This window comes from Cyanistes caeruleus, unplaced genomic scaffold (assembly GCF_971803275.1).
Source record: "Cyanistes caeruleus unplaced genomic scaffold, bCyaCae1.hap1.1 HAP1_SCAFFOLD_277, whole genome shotgun sequence".
NCBI classification, from domain to species: Eukaryota; Metazoa; Chordata; class Aves; order Passeriformes; family Paridae; genus Cyanistes; species Cyanistes caeruleus.
In genome coordinates this window covers 1,273-20,842 of record NW_028256052.1, presented here as the reverse complement: position 1 = coordinate 20,842, position 19,570 = coordinate 1,273, and the positions used below count along the sequence as shown (strand labels likewise).

Sequence of the window (19,570 nt, the reverse complement as noted above, 5' to 3'; positions counted from 1 at the left end):
GGAGCGCCCAAAGGAAAGGATTGCACCCCAAAGCCTGGGGAGCGCCCGAAAGAGAGGTTGGGGTGCCCCGAACCCCAGAGCAGAGCGGGGTCCCGAGCCCGGGGCTGGGGGTGTCCCCAAAGCGCCGCGGGGGGCGGGGCCTAGAGGGGGCGGGGCCTGGCGGGGGCGGGGCCTGGCGGGGCCCGGCGGGGGCGGAGCCTGGAGGGGGCGGGGCCTGATGGAGGCGGAGCCTGGCGGGGGCGTGGCAGGGAGGGGCGGGGCCCGGCAGGGGCAGGGTCTGGCAGGGCGGGGTCAGGGGCGGGGTCCCGAGGCCCCGCCCCCGGCGGCGCTCAGCGCCATGGGCGAGGGGGAGCCCAGGTAGGGGGGGCACTGGGGGTACTGGGGGACACTGGGGGACACTGGAGGTACTGGGGAGCACTGGGGGACACTGGGGCGCTGCTGGGGCGCGCCGGGACGGGGGCAGCGGCAGCGGGGGGCTCCCGGGGGGCTCCCGGGGGGCTCCCGGGGGGCAGCGGGGGGCACAGGGGGAGGGCAGGGCTGTGGTGGGGGGAACTGGGCGGGACTGGGGCGTTACCGGGCGGGAGGCAGCGGCAGCGGGGGGACCCCGGGGCGTTAGCGGGCGGTGGAGGGGCGGCAGCGCGGGGGGCTGCCGGGGGGCGGCGGTGGGAGCGGGGGTGCCGGGGGTGCCGGGGAGCGGGAGCGGCTCCGGGGGCGCTGCGAGGGGCGGTGGTGGGGGCGGGGCGGAGCGGGGCTTGCTGGGAGCACCGGGGGCCGGGGGGGGTCGCTGGGAGCGCCGGGGCCGCTCCCGGGGCACCGGGAGGCGCTGGGCAGGCTGGGAGGGGAGGGGGGGCTGCGGCGGCCGGTACCGGCCCAGGCCCCGCCCCTCGGGAGCGGCCCCGCCCATGGCCACGCCCCGGCCCCGCCCCCGGCCCCGCCCTGCGCCGGGGCTGCTGCGGGAGCGCAACGGGACCGGGAGCGGGAACCCCCCGGGAACGGGACCGGGAACCCCCCGGGACCCCCACGGGAACGGGACCGGGAACCCCCGGGAACGGGACCAGCCCCCCCCGGGACCCCCACGGGAACGGGACCGGGAACCCCCCGGGAACGGGACCGGGACCGGGAACCCCCCGGGAACGGGACCAGCCCCCCCGGGACCCCCCGGGACCCCCATGGGACCGGGAACGGAGCCCGAGACCCCCACGGGAACGGGACCGGGACCGGGACCCCCACGGGACCCTCCCGGGGACTCCCCTCGGAAGGGCGACCCCCCCATGGCCCCTCAGGACCCCCCCCCATCGGGATCTGCCCCTCCGGTTGGGGGCACCCCCGAGATCCCCCCGGGACCGGGACCCCGCTGTGGGGGGGGGTCTCAGTCCCCAGGAGCTTCCTGGTGTGGATGGGGGTCCCGGGGGGTCCCGGTGCCAGCCCCACCCCCCCCGGTGCGGCGGTGGATGGGGGTCCCGGGGGTGCTCAGGGGGGGTCCCGGGGGTGCTCAGGGGGGTCCCGGGGTGTCCCGGGGGTGCTCGGGGGGGGTTCCAGGGGTGCTCGGGGGTGTCCCGGGGGTGTCCCGGGGTGCTCGGGGGGGTCCCGGGGTGCTCTGAGGGGTCCCGGGGGGTCCCGGGGGTGCTCGGGAGGGGTTCCAGGGGTGCTCGGGGGGGTCCCGGGGGGTCTCGGGGGGGTTCCAGGGGTGCCCTGAGGGGTCCCGGGGTGTCCCGGGGTGCTCAGGGGGGTCCCGGGGATGCTCGGGGGGGGTCTCGGGGGTGTCCCGGGGGTGCTCGGGGGGGGTTCCAGGGGTGCCCTGAGGGGTCCCGGGGTTCCCGGGGGTGCTCTGAGGGGTCCCGGGGGTGCTCGGGGGTGCTCAGGGGGGTTCCAGGGGTGCTCGGGGGTGTCCCGGGGTGTCCCGGGTTCCGGGGGGGTGCTCGGGGGGGTCCCGGGGGGTCCCGGGTTCCGGGGGGGTCTCGGGGGGGTCCCGGGGGTCTCGGTGCCAGCCTCCCCCCAGCATGGCGCAGCAGCTGATCAGCGGGGCCGGCTACGTGCCCGAGGACGGACTCACGGCCCAGCAGCTCTTCGCCTGCGCCGACGGCCTCACCTACAAGTGCGGGTGACCCCCGACCCCAAAACCCTGCGACCCCCCCTCGGCACCAGCTGACCCTCAGCGGCTCCTCCGGACCCCCCCGAGCACAACCCGGCCCCCCCAGTGCCCCCCGGGGCCGCCTGAGCCCCCCGAGCCTCCCAACGCCCCCCGGGGAATCCCCCCGGGGAATCCCCAGGGAATCCCCCCGGAGACCCCCCAGAGACCCCCAGGGAATCCCCCCAGGGAATCCCCCCAGTGCCCCCCAGGGAATCCCCCCAGGGAATCCCCCCAGAGACCCCCCAGTGCCCCCCAGGGAATCCCCCCAGGGAATCCCCAGGGAATCCCCCCAGAGACCCCCCAGAGACCCCCAGGAACCCCCTCAGGGACTCCCAGGCCTCACCCCAAGAACCACCTGAACCCCCCCACACCCCTCCAAACCCCCCCCAAACCCCTCCAGACCCCCAGGAACCCCCAGACCCCCCCAAACCCCTCCTGACCCCCCCAAACCCCTCCAGACCCCCAGGAACCCCCAGACCCCCCCAAACCCCTCCAGACCCCCCAAACCCCTCCAGACCCCCCCCAAACCCCTCCAGACCCCCCAAACCCCTCCAGACCCCCAGGAACCCCTCCAGACCCCCCCAAACCCCTCCAGACCCCCAGGAACCCCCAGACCCCCCCCAAACCCCTCCAGACCCCCCAAACCCCTCCAGACCCCCTAAACCCCTCCAGACCCCCCCAAACCCCTCCAGACCCCCCAAACCCCTCCAGACCCCCCCAAACCCCTCCAGACCCCCAGGAACCCCCAGACCCCCCCAAACCCCTCCAGACCCCCCAAACCCCTCCAGACCCCCAGGAACCCCAGGAACCCCCTGACCCCCCCAAACCCCTCCAGACCCCCAGGAACCCCCAGACCCCCCGGAACCCCCAGACCCCCCCAAACCCCTCCAGACCCCCCAAACCCCTCCAGACCCCCAGGAACCCCCAGACCCCCCCAAACCCCTCCAGACCCCCAGGAACCCCCAGACCCCCCCAGCTCACGCCCCCTCCCTCTGCCCTCCCCGGGGGTCCCTCGAGGGCCACGTTCGTTGCCCCCCGGGGGCTCTGGGTCAGTTTGGGGGGCGCCAGGGGGGTCCCAGCCGTTTGTCCCCCCACAGTGACTTCCTCATCCTCCCCGGCTACATCGACTTCACGGCTGACGAGGTGGTGAGTGACCCCCGGGACCCCCCGGGACCCCCCAGAAACCCCCCGGACCCCCCCCTGCTCTCCCCCCCGCTCGGGACCCCCTCCCCCGGGTGACCCCATCCCCCTCCTGGCCCCCCCGTGCCCCTGGGGCTGGGGGATGCCCATGGGGTCCCCGCAGGTTTTGGGGTGCGGGGTCCCTGTGCTTTTTGGGGGTGCTGGGAGGGCAGGGGGGGTCATTGAGGGGGTGCTCCCCCCCCCCAGGACCTGACGTCAGCACTGACCCGAACAATCACCCTGAAAACGCCGCTGGTGTCATCCCCCATGGACACGGTCACCGAGGGGGACATGGCCATCGCCATGGCCGTGAGTGGGGGCTGGGGGGACACTGGGGGGGCTGGGGGGGCACTGGGGGGACACTGGGGACACTGGGGACACGGTCACCGAGGGGGACATGGCCATCGCCATGGCCGTGAGTGGGGACACTGGGGGACACTGGGGGGGCACTGGGGACACTGGGGGGACACTGGGGGGACACTGGGGGGACACTGGGGGGACACTGGGGGGACACTGGGGGGGCTGTGGGGGCACTGTGGGGACACTGGGGACACTGGGGGAGCACTGGGGGGCACTGGGGGGGCAGCCAGGGGGCTGTGGAGGCACCGGGGGGCTCTGGGCTGGGGGAGGCTCTGTCAGACTCGGGGGGCACCCGTGAGTTCCCGGGGGGCACCGGGAGCCGGGCGGGGGCGTGGGGACAAACGGGGGGGGCTCAGGAAGCCGGGACCCCCCTTTGCCCCCCCCAGCTGAACGGCGGCATCGGCATCATCCACCACAACTGCACCCCCGAGTTCCAGGCCAGCGAGGTGCGCAAGGTCAAGGTGAGCCCGGGGGTCTCCCGGCCTGGGACCCCCGACCCTGCGCCCCCGGCACCGCCAGCGCTGGCCAGCGGAGACGGGCTGGTGGCCATCAGCACCGCGTGTCCCTGAGCCCCAGTGACACTGTCCCCGTGTCCCTGAGCCCCCCCGTGTCCCTGAGCCCCAGTGACACTGTCCCCGTGTCCCTGAGCCCCAGTGACACTGTCCCCGTGTCCCTGTCCCCGTGTCCCTGAGCCCCAGTGACACTGTCCCCGTGTCCCTGTCCCCGTGTCCCTGAGCCCCAGTGACACTGTCCCCGTGTCCCTGTCCCCGTGTCCCTGACCCCCCCACCGTGTCCCTGAGCCCCCCCGTGTCCCTGAGCCCCAGTGACACTGTCCTTGTGTCCCTGAGCCCCAGTGACACTGTCCCCATGTCCCTGTCCCCGTGTCCCTGAGCCCCAGTGACACTGTCCCCGTGTCCCTGAGCCCCCCCGTGTCCCTGAGCCCCAGTGACGCTGTCCCCGTGTCCCTGTCCCCGTGTCCCTGAGCCCCCCCGTGTCCCTGTCCCCCGTGACGCTGTCCCCGTGTCCCTATCCCCGTGTCCCTGTCCCCCCGTGTCCCCATGTCCCTGTCCCCGTGTCCCTGTCCCCCCGTGTCCCTGTCCCCCGTGACGCTGTCCCCGTGTCCCTGTCCCCCGTGACGCTGTCCCCGCTGTGTCCCTGTCCCCGTGTCCCTGTCCCCCGTGACGCTGTCCCCCCGTGTCCCCGTGTCCCTGTCCCCGTGTCCTGTCCCCCGTGACGCTGTCCCCCCGTGTCCCCGTGTCCCTGTCCCCGTGTCCCTGTCCCCCGTGACGCTGTCCCCCCGTGTCCCCGTGTCCCTGTCCCCGTGTCCCTGTCCCCCGTGACGCTGTCCCCCGTGACGCTGTCCCCCCGTGTCCCCGTGTCCCTGTCCCCGTGTCCTGTCCCCCGTGACGCTGTCCCCCCGTGTCCCTGTCCCCCGTGACGCTGTCCCCCCGTGTCCCCAGCGGTTCGAGCAGGGTTTCATCACGGAGCCGCTGGTGATGAGCCCGGCGCACACCGTGGGGGACGTGTGGGACGCCAAGGCCCGGCTCGGCTTCTCGGGGGTCCCCGTCACCCACTCGGGGCGCCTGGGGGGGCGGCTCGAGGGCATCGTCACCTCCCGCGACATCGATTTCCTGCGGGAGAGGGACAGGGCCACCCCCCTGGCCGAGGTGGGGCTGGGGGACAGCGGGGACAGAGGGAGCGGCGGGTGGGGCAGGGGTGGGGCAGGGGTGGGATGGGATGGGATGGGATCCATGGGATGGGATGGGATGGGATGGGATGGGATGGGATCCATGGGATGGGATCCATGGGATGGGATGGGATGTGGGGCAGGGTTGGGATGTGGGGCAGGATGGGATGTGGGGCAGGGATGGGGCAGGGTTGGGATGTGGGGCAGGTGATGGGGATGTGGGGCAGGGTTGGGATGTGGGGCAGGGTTGGGATGGGATGTGGGGCAGGGTTGGGATGTGGGGCAGGGCTGGGATGTGGGGCAGGGCTGGGATGTGGGGCAGGACAGGATGTGGGGCAGGGTTGGGATGTGGGGCAGGTGATGGGGATGTGGGGCAGGGTTGGGATGTGGGGCAGGGTTGGGGCAGGGATGGGATGTGGGGCAGGGTTGGGATGTGGGGCAGGGATGGGATGTGGGGCAGGATGGGATGGGATGTGGGGCAGGGATGGGATGTGGGGCAGGGTTGGGATGTGGGGCAGGGATGGGATGTGGGGCAGGGTTGGGGCAGGGATGGGATGTGGGGCAGGGTTGGGATGTGGGGCAGGGATGAGGCAGGGTTGGGATGTGGGGCAGGGTTGGGATGTGGGGCAGGGATGGGATGTGGGGCAGGGATGGGATGTGGGGCAGGGATGGGGCAGGGATGGGATGTGGGGCAGGGATGGGATGTGGGGCAGGGATGGGGCAGGGTTGGGATGTGGGGCAGGGTTGGGGCAGGGTTGGGATGTGGGGCAGGGTTGGGATGTGGGGCAGGGTTGGGATGGGATGTGGGGCAGGGATGAGGCAGGGATGGGATGTGGGGCAGGGCTGGGATGTGGGGCAGGGATGGGGCAGGGTTGGGATGTGGGGCAGGGTTGGGATGTGGGGCAGGGATGGGATGAGATGAGATGTGGGTCAGGATGGATGTGGGGCAGGGTTGGGATGTGGGGCAGGGTTGGGATGTGGGGCAGGGATGGGATGTGGGGCAGGGCTGGGATGTGGGGCAGGACGGGATGTGGGGCAGGGTTGGGATGAGATGGGATGTGGGGCAGGGTGGGATGTGGGGCAGGGATGGGATGTGGGGCAGGACAGGATGTGGGGCAGGGTTGGGATGAGATGTGGGGCAGGGATGGGGCAGGGTTGGGATGTGGGGCAGGGTTGGGATGTGGGGCAGGACGGGATGTGGGGCAGGGTTGGGATGTGGGGCAGGACGGGATGTGGGGCAGGGCTGGGATGTGGGGCAGGGTTGGGATGTGGGGCAGGGTTGGGATGGGATGTGGGGCAGGACAGGATGTGGGGCAGGGATGGGGCAGGGTTGGGATGTGGGGCAGGACGGGATGTGGGGCAGGGATGGGATGTGGGGCAGGGTTGGGATGTGGGGCAGGTGATGGGGATGTGGGGCAGGATGGGATGTGGGGCAGGGTTGGGATGTGGGGCAGGGATGGGGCAGGGTTGGGATGTGGGGCAGGGATGGGATGTGGGGCAGGATGGGATGTGGGGCAGGGTTGGGATGTGGGGCAGGGATGGGATGTGGGGCAGGGATGGGGCAGGGTTGGGATGTGGGGCAGGATGGGATGTGGGGCAGGGTTGGGATGTGGGGCAGGGTTGGGATGGGATGTGGGGCAGGGTTGGGACAGGACGGGGTGCGCGGGATCCGTGGCAGGGGTGGGGGGCCCTGGGCCCCCGGTGCAGGTGACAGCGCAGGTGACAGTGACACACAGGGCAGGTGACAGTGACACACAGGGCAGGTGACAGTGACAGTGGCTGTGCCCGCGCTGGTGGCAGCGCGTGTGACAGTGACAGACAGCAGTGGTGACAGCGCTAGTGGCACTGGAGGTGACAGTGCTGGGGATGGTGACAGTGCCAGGGATGGTGACAGTGCCAGGGCTGGTGACAGCGGTGGTGGCAGTGCCAGGGCTGGTGACAGTGCCAGGGCTGGTGACAGCAGTGGTGACAGTGGTGGTGGCAGTGCCAGGGCTGGTGACAGCAGTGGTGGCACTGCCAGGGCTGGTGACAGCGGTGGTGGCAGTGATGGTGGCAGCGCCAGGGCTGGTGACAGCGCTGGTGCCGGTGGCAGTGACACACGGGGGGGTCCCTGTGTCCCCAGGTGATGACCAAGCGCAGGGACCTGGTGGTGGCCCCAGCCGGTGTCACCCTCAAAGAGGCCAACGAGATCCTGCAGCGCAGCAAGAAAGGTGCAGGGGGGACACCTGCCACCCCCTGAGTCACCTGCCACCCCCTGAGTCACCTGTCACCCCCTGAGTCCCCTGCCACCCCCTGCCACCCCCTGAGTCACCTGCCACCCCCTGAGTCACCTGTCACCCCCTGAGTCCCCTGTCACCCCCTGCCACCCCCTGAGTCACCTGCCACCCCCTGAGTCACCTGTCACCCCCTGAGTCACCTGCCACCCCCTGAGTCACCTGTCACCCCCTGCCACCCCCTGCCACCCCCTGCCACCCCCTGTCACCCCCTGAGTCACCTGCCACCCCCTGAGTCACCTGCCACCCCCCCCCCCCACGTCCTTTGTCACCCCCTGAGTCACCTCCCTGTCACCCCCCAGCACACCCTGGGTCACCCTGACCGTCCGTGTCACCCTGTCCCCCTGCTGTCCCCTGTCCCCCAGGCCCCATCCCCCCGGTGCCGTTGTCCCCACCGTGTCCCCAGGGCTGCTGGTGGCCAGCACGGCTGAGCTGGTGGCCCGTCCTTCAGGTCCCCTCCTTGTCCCCGGGGTCAGCCCTGTGTCCCCCAGTCCTGTCCCAATCCATGTCCCCGTGTCCCTGCAGCCCCCCCAGCCCCGGGTGACCCCGGGGTGACCCCGCCTTGTCCCCCGTGTCCCCAGGGGAGCCGCTGCTGGTGGCCACCATCGCCCCGTGCGTGGGAGCCCTTCTGTGTCCACTGTCCCCAAATTCCCGTGTCCCGGCCGAGCTGTCCCCGAGCTGTCCCCGCTGTCCCCCTGTCCCCTCATTGTCCCTGCTGTCCCCTCACTGTCCCCTCACTGTCCCCGCTGTCCCCTCGCTGTCCCCGCTGTCCCCTCACTGTCCCTGCTGTCCCCCGTCCCCTCACTGTCCCCTCACTGTCCCCGCTGTCCCCCCTGTCCCCGAGCTGTCCCTGTTGTCCCCTCACTGTCCCCTCCCTGTCCCCTCACTGTCCCTGCTGTCCCCCTGTCCTCTCACTGTCCCCTCCCTGTCCCCTCACTGTCCCCTCCCTGTCCCCTCGCTGTCCCCTGACTGTCCCGCTGTCCCCCTGTCCCCTCACTGTCCCCTCACTGTCCCCTCCCTGTCCCCTCCCTGTCCCCTCCCTGTCCCCTCACTGTCCCCTGTCCCCTGTCCCCTGTCCCCTGTCCCTGTCCCCTGTCCCCTGTCCCCTGACTGTCCCCCCCCTGTCTCCCTGTCCCCTGACTGTCCCCTCCCTGTCCCCTGTCCCCCTGTCCCGCTGTCCCCGCTGTCCCCCTGTCCCCTGACTGTCCCCTCCCTGTCCCCTGACTGTCCCCTCCCTGTCCCCTGACTGTCCCGCTGTCCCCGCTGTCCCTGCTGTCCCCTGACTGTCCCCTCGCTGTCCCCTGTCCCCTGTCCCCTGTCCCCTGTCCCCTGTCCCCGCAGGGAAGCTGCCCATCGTTAACAGCCGTGACGAGCTGGTGGCGCTGATGGCGCGCACGGACCTGAAGAAGAACCGGGAGCACCCGGCGGCCTCCAAGGACGGGCGGAAGCAGCTGCGGGTCGGGGCCGCCATCGGCACCCGCGAGGATGACAAATACCGGCTGGAGCTGCTGGTGCAGGCGGGCACCGACCTCGTGGTGCTGGTGCGTGCGCCCCGAACCCCGAACCGGGAACCCAACCGGGGGACACCGAACCGGGGGACACTGAACCGGGGGACCCAACCGGGGGACACCGAACCGGGGGACACCGAACCGGGGGACACTGAACCGGGGGATCCCGAACCGGGGGGACACCGAACCGGGGGACACTGAACCGGGGATCCCGAACCGGGGATCCCGAACCGGGGGACACCGAACCGGGGGACACCGAACCGGGGGATCCCGAACCGGGGGACACCGAACCGGGGGGACACCGAACCGGGGGGATCCAACCGGGGGGATCCCGAACCGGGCACCCCCGAACCGGGGGACACCGAACCGGGGGGACACCGAACCGGGGGGACACCGAACCGGGGAACCCAACCGGGGGACACTGAACCGAGGGGACACTGAACCGGGGGGATCCCGAACTGGGGGATCCCGAACTGGGGGGATCCCAACCGGGGAACCCCGAACCAGGGGGATCCCGAACCGGGGGGATCCCGAACCGGGGGGACCCCAACCGGGGAACCCCAAACCGGGGGGATCCCGAACCGGGGGGACCCCAACCGGGGAACCCTGAACTGGGGAACCCCGAACCGGGGAACCCCGAACCGGGGAACCCAAATTGGGGAACCTCCAAACAGGGGAGACCCCGAACCAGGGAACCCCAAACCAGGGGGACCCCGAACCGAGGAACCCTGAAACCGGGGGGGCCCCGAAACCGGGGAACACAGAACCGGGGTGAAGGGGAGGAAGGGGAGGGGGCCCGAGCTGCTGGGGCAGGGGGTGGGGCTGGCGGTGCTGGTGGGTGTGGAGGGGTCCCCGAAAATGGGGGGGGTGAGGGCGCCCCAAAAAATGTGAGGCCCCAAGGGGGGGGGGGGGGATGAAGAAGGGGCGACACGGAAATGGGGGAGGGGGAGCGTCCCAAAAGCGGGGGGATGAGGATGGAGGATTGGGGCGGGGGTGACCTCAGGGTGCGGCGGGGGGGACCCCGGAAACGGGGATCCCCAGAAATGGGAGGCCCCCCCAAAGCGGGCGGGGATGGGAGGGAGGGGGAGACGGGGATGGAGCCGCTGGTGCAGGGGGGTGGGTGCGGGGGGACCCCAAAAGGGAGCGGATGGGATCTGGGGGGGGGCCCCAAAACAGGAGGGCTCTGGGGGGTACCCCCTGCTCACTGCACCCCAACCTGCTGCTCCCCCCCGACCCCGCCCTGCACCCCAAACCCGCCCTGCACCCCAAACCCGCCCTGCACCCCAAACCTGCCCTGAACCCCAATCCTGCCCTGCACCCCAAACCCGCCCTGAACCCCAAATTCCCCCTGCACCCCAAACCTGCCCTGCACCCCAAACCCGCCCTGAACCCCAAATCCACCCTGAACCCCAAACCCGCCCTGCACCCCAAACCCGCCCTGAACCCCAAACCTGCCCTGAACCCCAATCCTGCCCTGCACCCCAATCCTGCCCTGCACCCCAAACCCGCCCTGAACCCCAAACCTGCCCTGAACCCCAATCCTGCCCTGAACCCCAATCCTGCCCTGCACCCCAATCCTGCCCTGAACCCCAATCCTGCCCTGCACCCCAAACCCGCCCTGCACCCCAAACCCGCCCTGCACCCCAAACCCGCCCTGAACCCCAAACCCGCCCTGAACCCCAAATCCACCCTGCACCCCAAACCTGCCCTGCACCCCAAACCTGCCCTGAACCCCAAACCCGCCCTGCACCCCAAACCCGCCCTGCACCCCAATCCCGCCCTGCACCCCAAACCTGCCCTGCACCCCAATCCTGCCCTGCACCCCAAACCCGCCCTGCACCCCAAACCCGCCCTGAACCCCAAACCTGCCCTGAACCCCAAAACCTGCCCTGAACCCCAAATTCCCCCTACACCCCAAACCCTCCCTGCACCCCAAACCCGCCCTGCACCCCAAACCTGCCCTGCACCCCAATCCTGCCCTGAACCCCAAACCCTCCCTGCACCCCAAACCCGCCCTGAACCCCAAACCCGCCCTGAACCCCAAACCTGCCCTGCACCCCAAACCTGCCCTGAACCCCAAACCTGCCCTGCACCCCAAACCTGCCCTGCACCCCAAACCTGCCCTGAACCCCAAACCCGCCCTGCACCCCAAACCCGCCCTGAACCCCAAACCTGCCCTGAACCCCAAACCCGCCCTGAACCCCAAACCTGCCCTGAACCCCAATCCTGCCCTGAACCCCAAACCCGCCCTGCACCCCAAACCCGCCCTGCACCCCAAACCCGCCCTGCACCCCAATCCTGCCCTGCACCCCAAACCCGCCCTGAACCCCAATCCTGCCCTGAACCCCAATCCTGCCCTGAACCCAAATCCTGCCCTGAACCCCAAACCTGCCCTGCACCCCAAATTCCCCCTGCACCCCAAACCCGCCCTGAACCCCAAACCCGCCCTGAACCCCAAACCTGCCCTGCACCCCAATCCTGCCCTGCACCCCAAACCTGCCCTGCACCCCAATCCTGCCCTGCACCCCAATCCTGCCCTGAACCCCAAACCTGCCCTGAACCCAAATCCTGCCCTGAACCCCAAATCCACCCTGAACCCCAAACCCACCCTGAACCCCAAATCCACCCTGCACCCCAATCCCGCCCCCAGGACTCCTCGCAGGGGAACTCCCGCTACCAGCTCAGCATGATCCGCTACATCAAGGCCAAGTACCCCGAGCTGCAGGTGGTGGGGGGCAACGGTGAGACCCCGGCCGGGGGAACGGGGGGACCCCAAAAGGGGGGATTTGGGGTGTCCCCTGCGGTGCTCAGGTGGGGTTTGGGGCGCCAGGTTCGCTGTTTTTGAGGTGCCCCCACCCTGGTGGGGCAGGATTTGGGGAGCCACTTTTGGGCTGCTGTTTTGGGGTGCCGTGTTTGGGGTGCACCCCCGCAGCGGTGAGATGGGATTCAGGGAGCCCTGGGTGGTGTTGGGGTGTCACTTTGGGGTGTCACTTTGGGGTGTCCCCTGCAGTGTTTGGGTGTCACTTTGGGGTGTCCCCTGCAGTGTTTGGGGTGTCCCCTGCAGTGTTGGGGTGTCACTTTGGGGTGTCACTTTGGGGTGTCCCCTGCAGTGTTGGGGTGTCACTTTGGGGTGTCCCCTGCAGTGTTGGGGTGTCATTTTGGGGTGTCCCCTGTAGTGTTTGGGGTGTCCCCTGCAGTGTTGGGGTGTCACTTTGGGGTGTCCCCTGCAGTGTTGGGGTGTCATTTTGGGGTGTCCCCTGTAGTGTTTGGGGTGTCCCCTGCAGTGTTGGGGTGTCACTTTGGGGTGTCCCCTGCAGTGTTGGGGTGTCACTTTGGGGTGTCCCCTGCAGTGTTGGGGTGTCACTTTGGGGTGTCATTTTGGGGTGTCTCTTTGGGGTGTCCCCTGCAGTGGTGACGGCGGCCCAGGCCAAGAACCTGATCGACGCCGGGGTGGACGCGCTGCGGGTGGGGATGGGCAGCGGCTCCATCTGCATCACCCAGGAAGGTGGGTGACACCCCCGGGCCCCCCAGCGTCCCCCTTGTGCCCTTCGGTGTGTCCCTGTACCCGCTGTCCCCCTGTCCCCCATCCCCTGTCCCTCATCCCCTGTCCCTGTACCCGCTGTCCCCCTGTCCCCCATCCCCTGTCCCTCGGAGTGTCCCTGTCCCTCATCCCCTGTCCCTGTACCCGCTGTCCCCCTGTCCCTCATCCCCTGTCCCTCAGTGTCCCTGTCCCTCATCCCCTGTCCCTCATCCCCTGTCCCTGTACCCGCTGTCCCCCTGTCCCTCATCCCCTGTCCCTCACAGTGTCCCTGTCCCTCTGGCAGTGCTGCCACATGGCCACGCTCAGGCCATGGCCGTGTCCCTCAGTGTCCCTGTCCCTGTGGCCGTGCCCAGGCCACTGCCGTGTCCCTCACAGTGTCCCTGTCCCTGTCCCCGTGGCAGTGCTGGCGTGTGGCCGTGCCCAGGCCATGGCTGTGTCACTCAGTGTCCCTGTCCCTGTCCCCGTGGCAGTGCTGGCGTGTGGCCGTGCCCAGGCCACTGCCGTGTCACTCAGTGTCCCTGTCCCTGTCCCCATGGCAGTGCTGGCGTGTGGCCGTGCCCAGGCCATGGCTGTGTCCCTCACAGTGCCCCTCACAGTGTCCCTGTCCCTGTCCCTGTCCCCGTGGCAGTGCTGGCATGTGGCCGTGCCCAGGCCATGGCTGTGTCCCTCAGTGTCCCTCACAGTGTCCCTGTCCCTGTCCCCGTGGCAGTGCTGGCGTGTGGCCGTGCCCAGGCCATGGCTGTGTCACTCAGTGTCCCTGTCCCCATGGCAGTGCTGGCGTGTGGCTGTGTCCCTCACAGTGTCCCTGTCCCTGTCCCCATGGCAGTGCTGGCATGTGGCTGTGTCACTCAGTGTCCCTGTCCCTGTCCCCGTGGCAGTGCTGGCGTGTGGCCGTGCCCAGGCCACTGCCGTGTACCGCGTGGCCGAGTACGCGCGACGTTTCGGTGTCCCTGTCATCGCCGACGGTGGCATCCGCAGCCCCGGGCACGCCGTGAAGGCGCTGGCACTGGGAGCCTCCACCGGTGAGGGGCACGGGGAGGGGACCGGGGACACCGGGGGGGTCCTGCAGCCCCCGGCCCAGCCCCCGGCCCAGCCCGGTGACACTGGGGGGGTCCCGCAGCCCCCAGCCCAGCCCGGTGACACCGGGGGGTCCCGCAGCCCCCGGCCCAGCCCGGTGACCCCGGGGGGGTCCCACAGCCCCCGGCCCAGCCCGGTGACCCCGGGGGGTCCCACAGCCCCCGGCCCAGCCCGGTGACCCCGGGGGGGTCCCACAGCCCCCGGCCCAGCCCGGTGACCCCAGGGGGGTCCCACAGCCCCCGGCCCAGCCCGGTGACCCCGGGGGGGGGTGTCCCACAGCCCCCAGCCCGTCCCGGTGACCCCGGGGGGGGGGGTCCTGCAGCCCCCGGCCCAGCCCGGTGACCCCGGGGGGGGGTCCTGCAGCCCCCAGCCCAGCCCGGTGACCCCAGGGTGGTCCCACAGCCCCCAGCCCAGCCCGGTGACCCCGGGGTAGGGGGGTCCCGCAGCCCCCAGCCCAGCCCGGTGACCCCGGGGGTGGTCTCGTGGCCCCCGGCCCAGCCCGGTGACACCGGGTGGGGGGGGTCCCGCAGCCCCCAGCCCAGCCCGGTGACCCCGGGGGGTCCCGCAGCCCCCGGCCCAGCCCGGTGACCCCAGGGTAGGGGGGTCCCGCAGCCCCCGGCCCAGCCCGGTGACCCCGGGGGGGTCCCGCAGCCCCCGGCCCAGCCCGGTGACCCTGGGGGGGGTCCCACAGCCCCCAGCCCAGCCCGGTGACCCCGGGTGGGGTCCCGCAGCCCCCGGCCCAGCCCGGTGACCCCGGGGGGTCCCGCAGCCCCCAGCCCAGCTCGGTGACACCGGGGGGTCCCGCAGCCCCCAGCCCGTCCCGGTGACCCCGGGGGTGGTCTCGTGGCCCCCAGCCCAGCCCGGTGACCCCGGGGGGTCCCACAGCCCCCAGCCCAGCCCGGTGACCCCGGGGGGGGGGTCCTGCAGCCCCCAGCCCGGTGACCCGGGGGGGTCCCACAGCCCCCAGCCCGTCCCGGGGGTCCCTGACCGCGCGTCCCCCCGCAGTGATGATGGGGTCGCTGCTGGCGGCCACCACCGAGGCCCCGGGCGAGTTCTTTTTCTCGGAGGGCGTGCGGCTGAAGCAGTACCGGGGCATGGGCTCGCTGGACGCCATGGAGCAGGGTCCTGGCAGCCAAAAGCGCTACTTCAGGTACCGGGGGGGGCTCCGGGGGAGGGGGCGCCGCGGGCCGGCCGCGCCCCCAGCCCCCCGTGCGTGTCCCCGCAGCGAGGGGGACGCGGTGAAGGTGGCGCAGGGCGTGTCGGGCTCCGTGCAGGACAAGGGCTCCATCCACAAGTTCGTGCCGTACCTGCTGGCCGGGCTGCAGCACGGCTGCCAGGACCTGGGCGCCCGCAGCCTCTCCGCGCTCCGGTCAGTGCGGGCCGGGGGGCGGGCGGGGCTGGGGCGGGGGGCGCCCACCGCCCCCACCGCCCCCTGCCGCAGGTCCATGATGTTCGCGGGGGAGCTCAAGTTCGAGCGCAGGACGGTGGCGGCGCAGGTGGAGGGGGGCGTGCACGGGCTGCACTCGTGAGTGGGGCTGGGGGCTTCGGGGAGGGTTTGGGGGGGCTGAGAGGGGTCGGGGGAGGGTTTGGGGGCTTCAGGGGAGGGTTTGGGGGGCTTCGGGGAGGTTTTGGGGGTTTTGGGGGGCTTCGGGAAGGGTTTGGGGGCTGAGAGGGGTCGGGGAGGGTTTGGGGGGCTTCGGGGAGGGTTTGGGGGCTGAGAGGGGTCGGGGGAGGGTTTGGGGGGCTGAGAGGGGTCGGGGGAGGTTTTGGGGGCTTCGGGGAGGTTTTGGGGGGCTTCGGGAAGGGTTTGGGGGCTGAGAGGGTCGGGGGAGGGTTTGGGGGGCTTCGGGGAGGGTTTGGGGGCTGAGAGGTCGGGGGAGGGTTTGGGGGGCTGAGAGGTGTTGGGGGAGGTTTTGGGGGGCTTCAGGGGAGGGTTTGGGGGCCTTCGGGGAGGGTTTGGGGGCTGAGAGGGGTCGGGGGAGGTTTTGGGGGGCTTCGGGGGAGGTTTTGGGGGGGCTGAGAGCGGTCGGGGGAGGGTTTGGGGGGCTTCAGGGGAGGGTTTGGGGGCTTCGGGAAGGGTTTGGGGGGCTGAGAGGGTCGGGAGACGTTTTGGGGGGCTTTGGGGGAGGTTTTGGGGGGCTTCGGGGAGGGTTTGGGGGGGCTGAGAGGGGTCGGGGAAGGTTTTGGGGGGCTTCGGGGTAGGTTTTGGGGGGCTGAGAGGGGTCGGGGGAGGTTTTGGGGGGCTGAGGGGCCTTGGGGGCTGTGAGGGAGCTGGGGGGGATCTTTGGGGGCTGGGGAGGTTTTGGGGGGGCTGAGGAAGGCCCCGCCTCAAATCCCACTCGTAGCCCCCCCCCCCCCCCCCCCAGTCGCCCCAGTTTCTGGGTCTGGGGGCACCCCCAGTTTCCCCAGTGTCGGGGATGGGGGATTGGGGTGGGGGGGTTCCTGTGCCCCCCCAAGCCCCTCATCTTCCCCTCCCCCACAGCTTCACGGTCCTGCCCTGTGAGTACCTGAACCCCCCGGGGCCGGGGGGCGCTCGGGGGTCCCCCTGCACCCCCCCTTCATCCCCTCCCGACGGATGGGGGGGCTGGGGGAGGGGGGGACCCCCAGTTTCCCAGCCAGGATCTGGGGTTTGGGGGTCCCGACCACCCCAGAAGGGTTTGGGGGTTCCCTTCCCCCCCTTGAGCCCCCCCTTGTCCCCCCAGTGCCCAGAGGTGGCTGCCACTGAGGAGGGGGCTCCCCGGGCCGGCGCCCCCCGCCCGGAGCTGCGGGGACCCCCCCGGCCCCCCGACACCGGCGCTGCTGATGCTGCCCTGGGACCCCCGAAATGGGGACACCCCCAAAGCCCCCGAGCACGGGGGGACCTCAGAAACCCTCCCGGAACTGGGGGTGCGGGGAGCCCCCAAACCCCCCCGGGGCGCCACAGGCGAGGGGGATCCCCTGAGCCCTCAGAACTGGGGGTGCAGGGACCCCCCAAAAGTCCCCGGAGCACCTCCCCGACCCCTCCAGAGGGGGGATGCAGGGACCCCCCAGCCCCCCCCAAAATGGGGCGGGGACCCCGCGGGGACCCCTAGACCCTCCCTGGCACCGAGGAGCTCGCGGGGCCGCGTCCCCCCGGGTGGGGATGGGGGGACCCCCGAGCCCCGGGTGGGGATGGGGGGACCCCCGAGCCCCGGGTGGGGATGGGGGACCCCCGAGCCCCGGGTGGGGATGGGGGGACCCCCGAGCCCCCAGGGGACCCCCCAGTGTCCCGGGGACCCCCACGGGCCGTGGCCTCCCCTCGGGGGAACCCCGGGCTCGCGGGGTCCGGGTGGCAATAAAGCCTTGGAGCATCGGAGCTGGTCCCGTTCTTGTCCCCGGCCTGGCCCTGCCCTGTCCCTGTCCCCTGTCCCATCCCTGTCCCTGTCCCTGTCCCCAGCCCTGTCCCTGTCCCTGTCCCTGTCCCCTGTCCCCCTGTCCCTGTCCCTCACCCGGCCCTGTCCCCTGTCCCTGTCCCCAGCCCTGTCCCTGTTTGTCCCTGTCCATGGTGCTGTCCCCAGGCCCGGCCCTGTCCCCTCCCCTGTCCCTGTCCATGGTCCTGTCCCTCAGCCTGGCGCTGGCGTGTCGCTGTCCTGTCCCCGTCCCTGTCCCTGTCCTGTCCCTGTCCTGCCCCTGTCCCTGTCCCTGTCCCTGTCCCTGTCCCTGTCCCTGCCGGTGGCACCGGGGGCGCAGGGGAGAGAGTGGCACACATGACACGGGTGACACAAATGGCACGGGGACAGGGTGACACAACACGGGGTGACACACATGACACGGGTGACACGATAGGGTGACACACACATGTCAGGGTGACACATGACGGTGACACATGACAGGGTGACACACATGACAGGGTGACACACATGACAGGGTGACACACATGACAGGGTGACACGTGACACGGGTGACACACATGACACGGGTGACATATGTCAGGGTGACACGTGACAGGGTGACACACACATGACAGGGTGACACATGACAGGGTGACACGTGACAGGGTGACACACACGTGACACGGGTGACACATGACAGGGTGACACATGACAGGGTGACACCTGACATGCGTGACACATGTCAGGGTGACACACACATGTCAGGGTGACACATGTCAGGGTGACACATGACAGGGTGACACATGACAGGGTGACACACGTGATATGGGTGACACATGACAGGGTGACACCTGACACGGGTGACACACACATGACAGGGTGACACACACATGACAGGGTGACACGTGACACGGGTGACACATGATGGTGACACATGACAGGGTGACACACATGACACGGGTGACACATGTCAGGGTGACACATGACAGGGTGACACACATGACAGGGTGACACATGTCAGGGGTGACACATGACAGGGTGACACACATGACAGGGTGACACATGACACGGTGACACGTGACACGGGTGACACCTGACACGGGTGACACATGACAGGGTGACACCTGACACGGGTGACACATGACAGGGTGACACACATGACACGGGTGACACATGACACGGGTGACACATGACAGGGTGACACATGACAGGGTGACACATGACAGGGTGACACACACATATAAGGGTGACACACATGACAGGGTGACACGTGACACGGGTGACACACATGACAGGGTGACACACGTGACACGGGTGACACATGACAGGGTGACACCTGACACGGGTGACACACATGACACGGGTGACACATGACAGGGTGACACATGACAGGGTGACACACACATATAAGGGTGACACACACATATAAGGGTGACACACATGACAGGGTGACACACACATGACAGGGTGACACATGATAGGGTGACACACATGACAGGGTGACACACATGACAGGGTGACACACCTGACACGGGTGACACATGACAGGGTGACACACGTGACACGGGTGACACATGACACGGGTGACACATGATAGGGTGACACACATGACAGGGTGACACACCTGACACGGGTGACACATGACAGGGTGACACACGTGACACGGGTGACACATGACACGGGTGACACATGATAGGGTGACACACATGACAGGGTGACACACCTGACACGGGTGACACACATGACAGGGTGACACACGTGACACGGGTGACACCTGACACGGGTGACACACACGGCAGAAGTGGCAAAGGTTGGGACACACCTGGCACACCTTGGGACACACCTGGGACCCCCCAGAATTGGGAGCACCCAAACAGGGGACCCCAGCTCTGTCACCTTCCGGAAGTGAGACCCCCCAGGGGAGGGACATCCCCAAACGTGGGACCCCCAAATGTGGGACCCCCAAATGTGAGACCCCCCCAGGGGAGGGACATCCCCAAATGTGGGACCCCCAAATGTGGGACCCCCAAATGTGGGACATCCCCCAAATGTGGGACCCCAAATGTGAGACCCCCAAATGTGGGACCCCCAAATGTGGGACATCCCCAAATGTGGGACCCCCAAATGTGAGACCCCAAATGTGGGACCCCCAAATGTGGGACATCCCCCAAATGTGGGACCCCCAAATGTGAGACCCCCAAATGTGGGACCCCCAAATATGGGACCCCCAGATGTGGGACCCCCAAATGTGGGACCAGTTCAAAATGTGCCCCCACCCAAATCTGTGACCGCAAACAGGAGCCCCCCCATTGTGGGACCCCGTCCCAGAGGGGACCCCTCAAACACGGGGACCCCCCCCCCCCGTGGGGCACCCCGAACGCCCCCCCCGAACGCCCACCCCGCTGCAGCCGGGTCCCGGTGGCCGCGGGGGGCGGGGGGAGCCCGGGGGGCGCGGGGGTGGGAG

The 19,570-nt window shown here is 70.2% G+C and overlaps 1 protein-coding gene across 5 annotated transcripts; it reads left to right on the top strand.

Annotated features, from left to right (window-relative positions):
* Nucleotides 1-283: 283 nt before the first annotated feature.
* LOC147645464 (inosine-5'-monophosphate dehydrogenase 1-like) lies at nucleotides 284-17,090 on the top strand. Of its 5 annotated transcripts, XM_086874589.1 has the most exons (16): nucleotides 291-357; nucleotides 2,000-2,095; nucleotides 3,229-3,277; nucleotides 3,518-3,619; nucleotides 4,057-4,131; nucleotides 5,131-5,337; nucleotides 7,480-7,567; nucleotides 8,972-9,171; nucleotides 11,789-11,879; nucleotides 12,548-12,643; nucleotides 13,558-13,701; nucleotides 14,762-14,906; nucleotides 14,982-15,125; nucleotides 15,198-15,281; nucleotides 16,239-16,255; nucleotides 16,459-16,611. In XM_086874589.1, the coding sequence occupies exons 1-16, from the start codon at nucleotides 338-340 to the stop codon at nucleotides 16,479-16,481; spliced, it is 1,581 nt and encodes a 526-aa protein (XP_086730715.1). In that variant the 5' UTR covers nucleotides 291-337; the 3' UTR covers nucleotides 16,482-16,611. The 5 variants fall into 5 exon arrangements, with proteins under 5 accessions (XP_086730713.1, XP_086730715.1, XP_086730711.1 ...); XM_086874585.1 differs by having other exon boundaries at nucleotides 16,239-17,090; XM_086874586.1 differs by having other exon boundaries at nucleotides 322-357; nucleotides 1,989-2,095; nucleotides 16,239-17,090.
* Nucleotides 17,091-19,570: the final 2,480 nt, after the last annotated feature.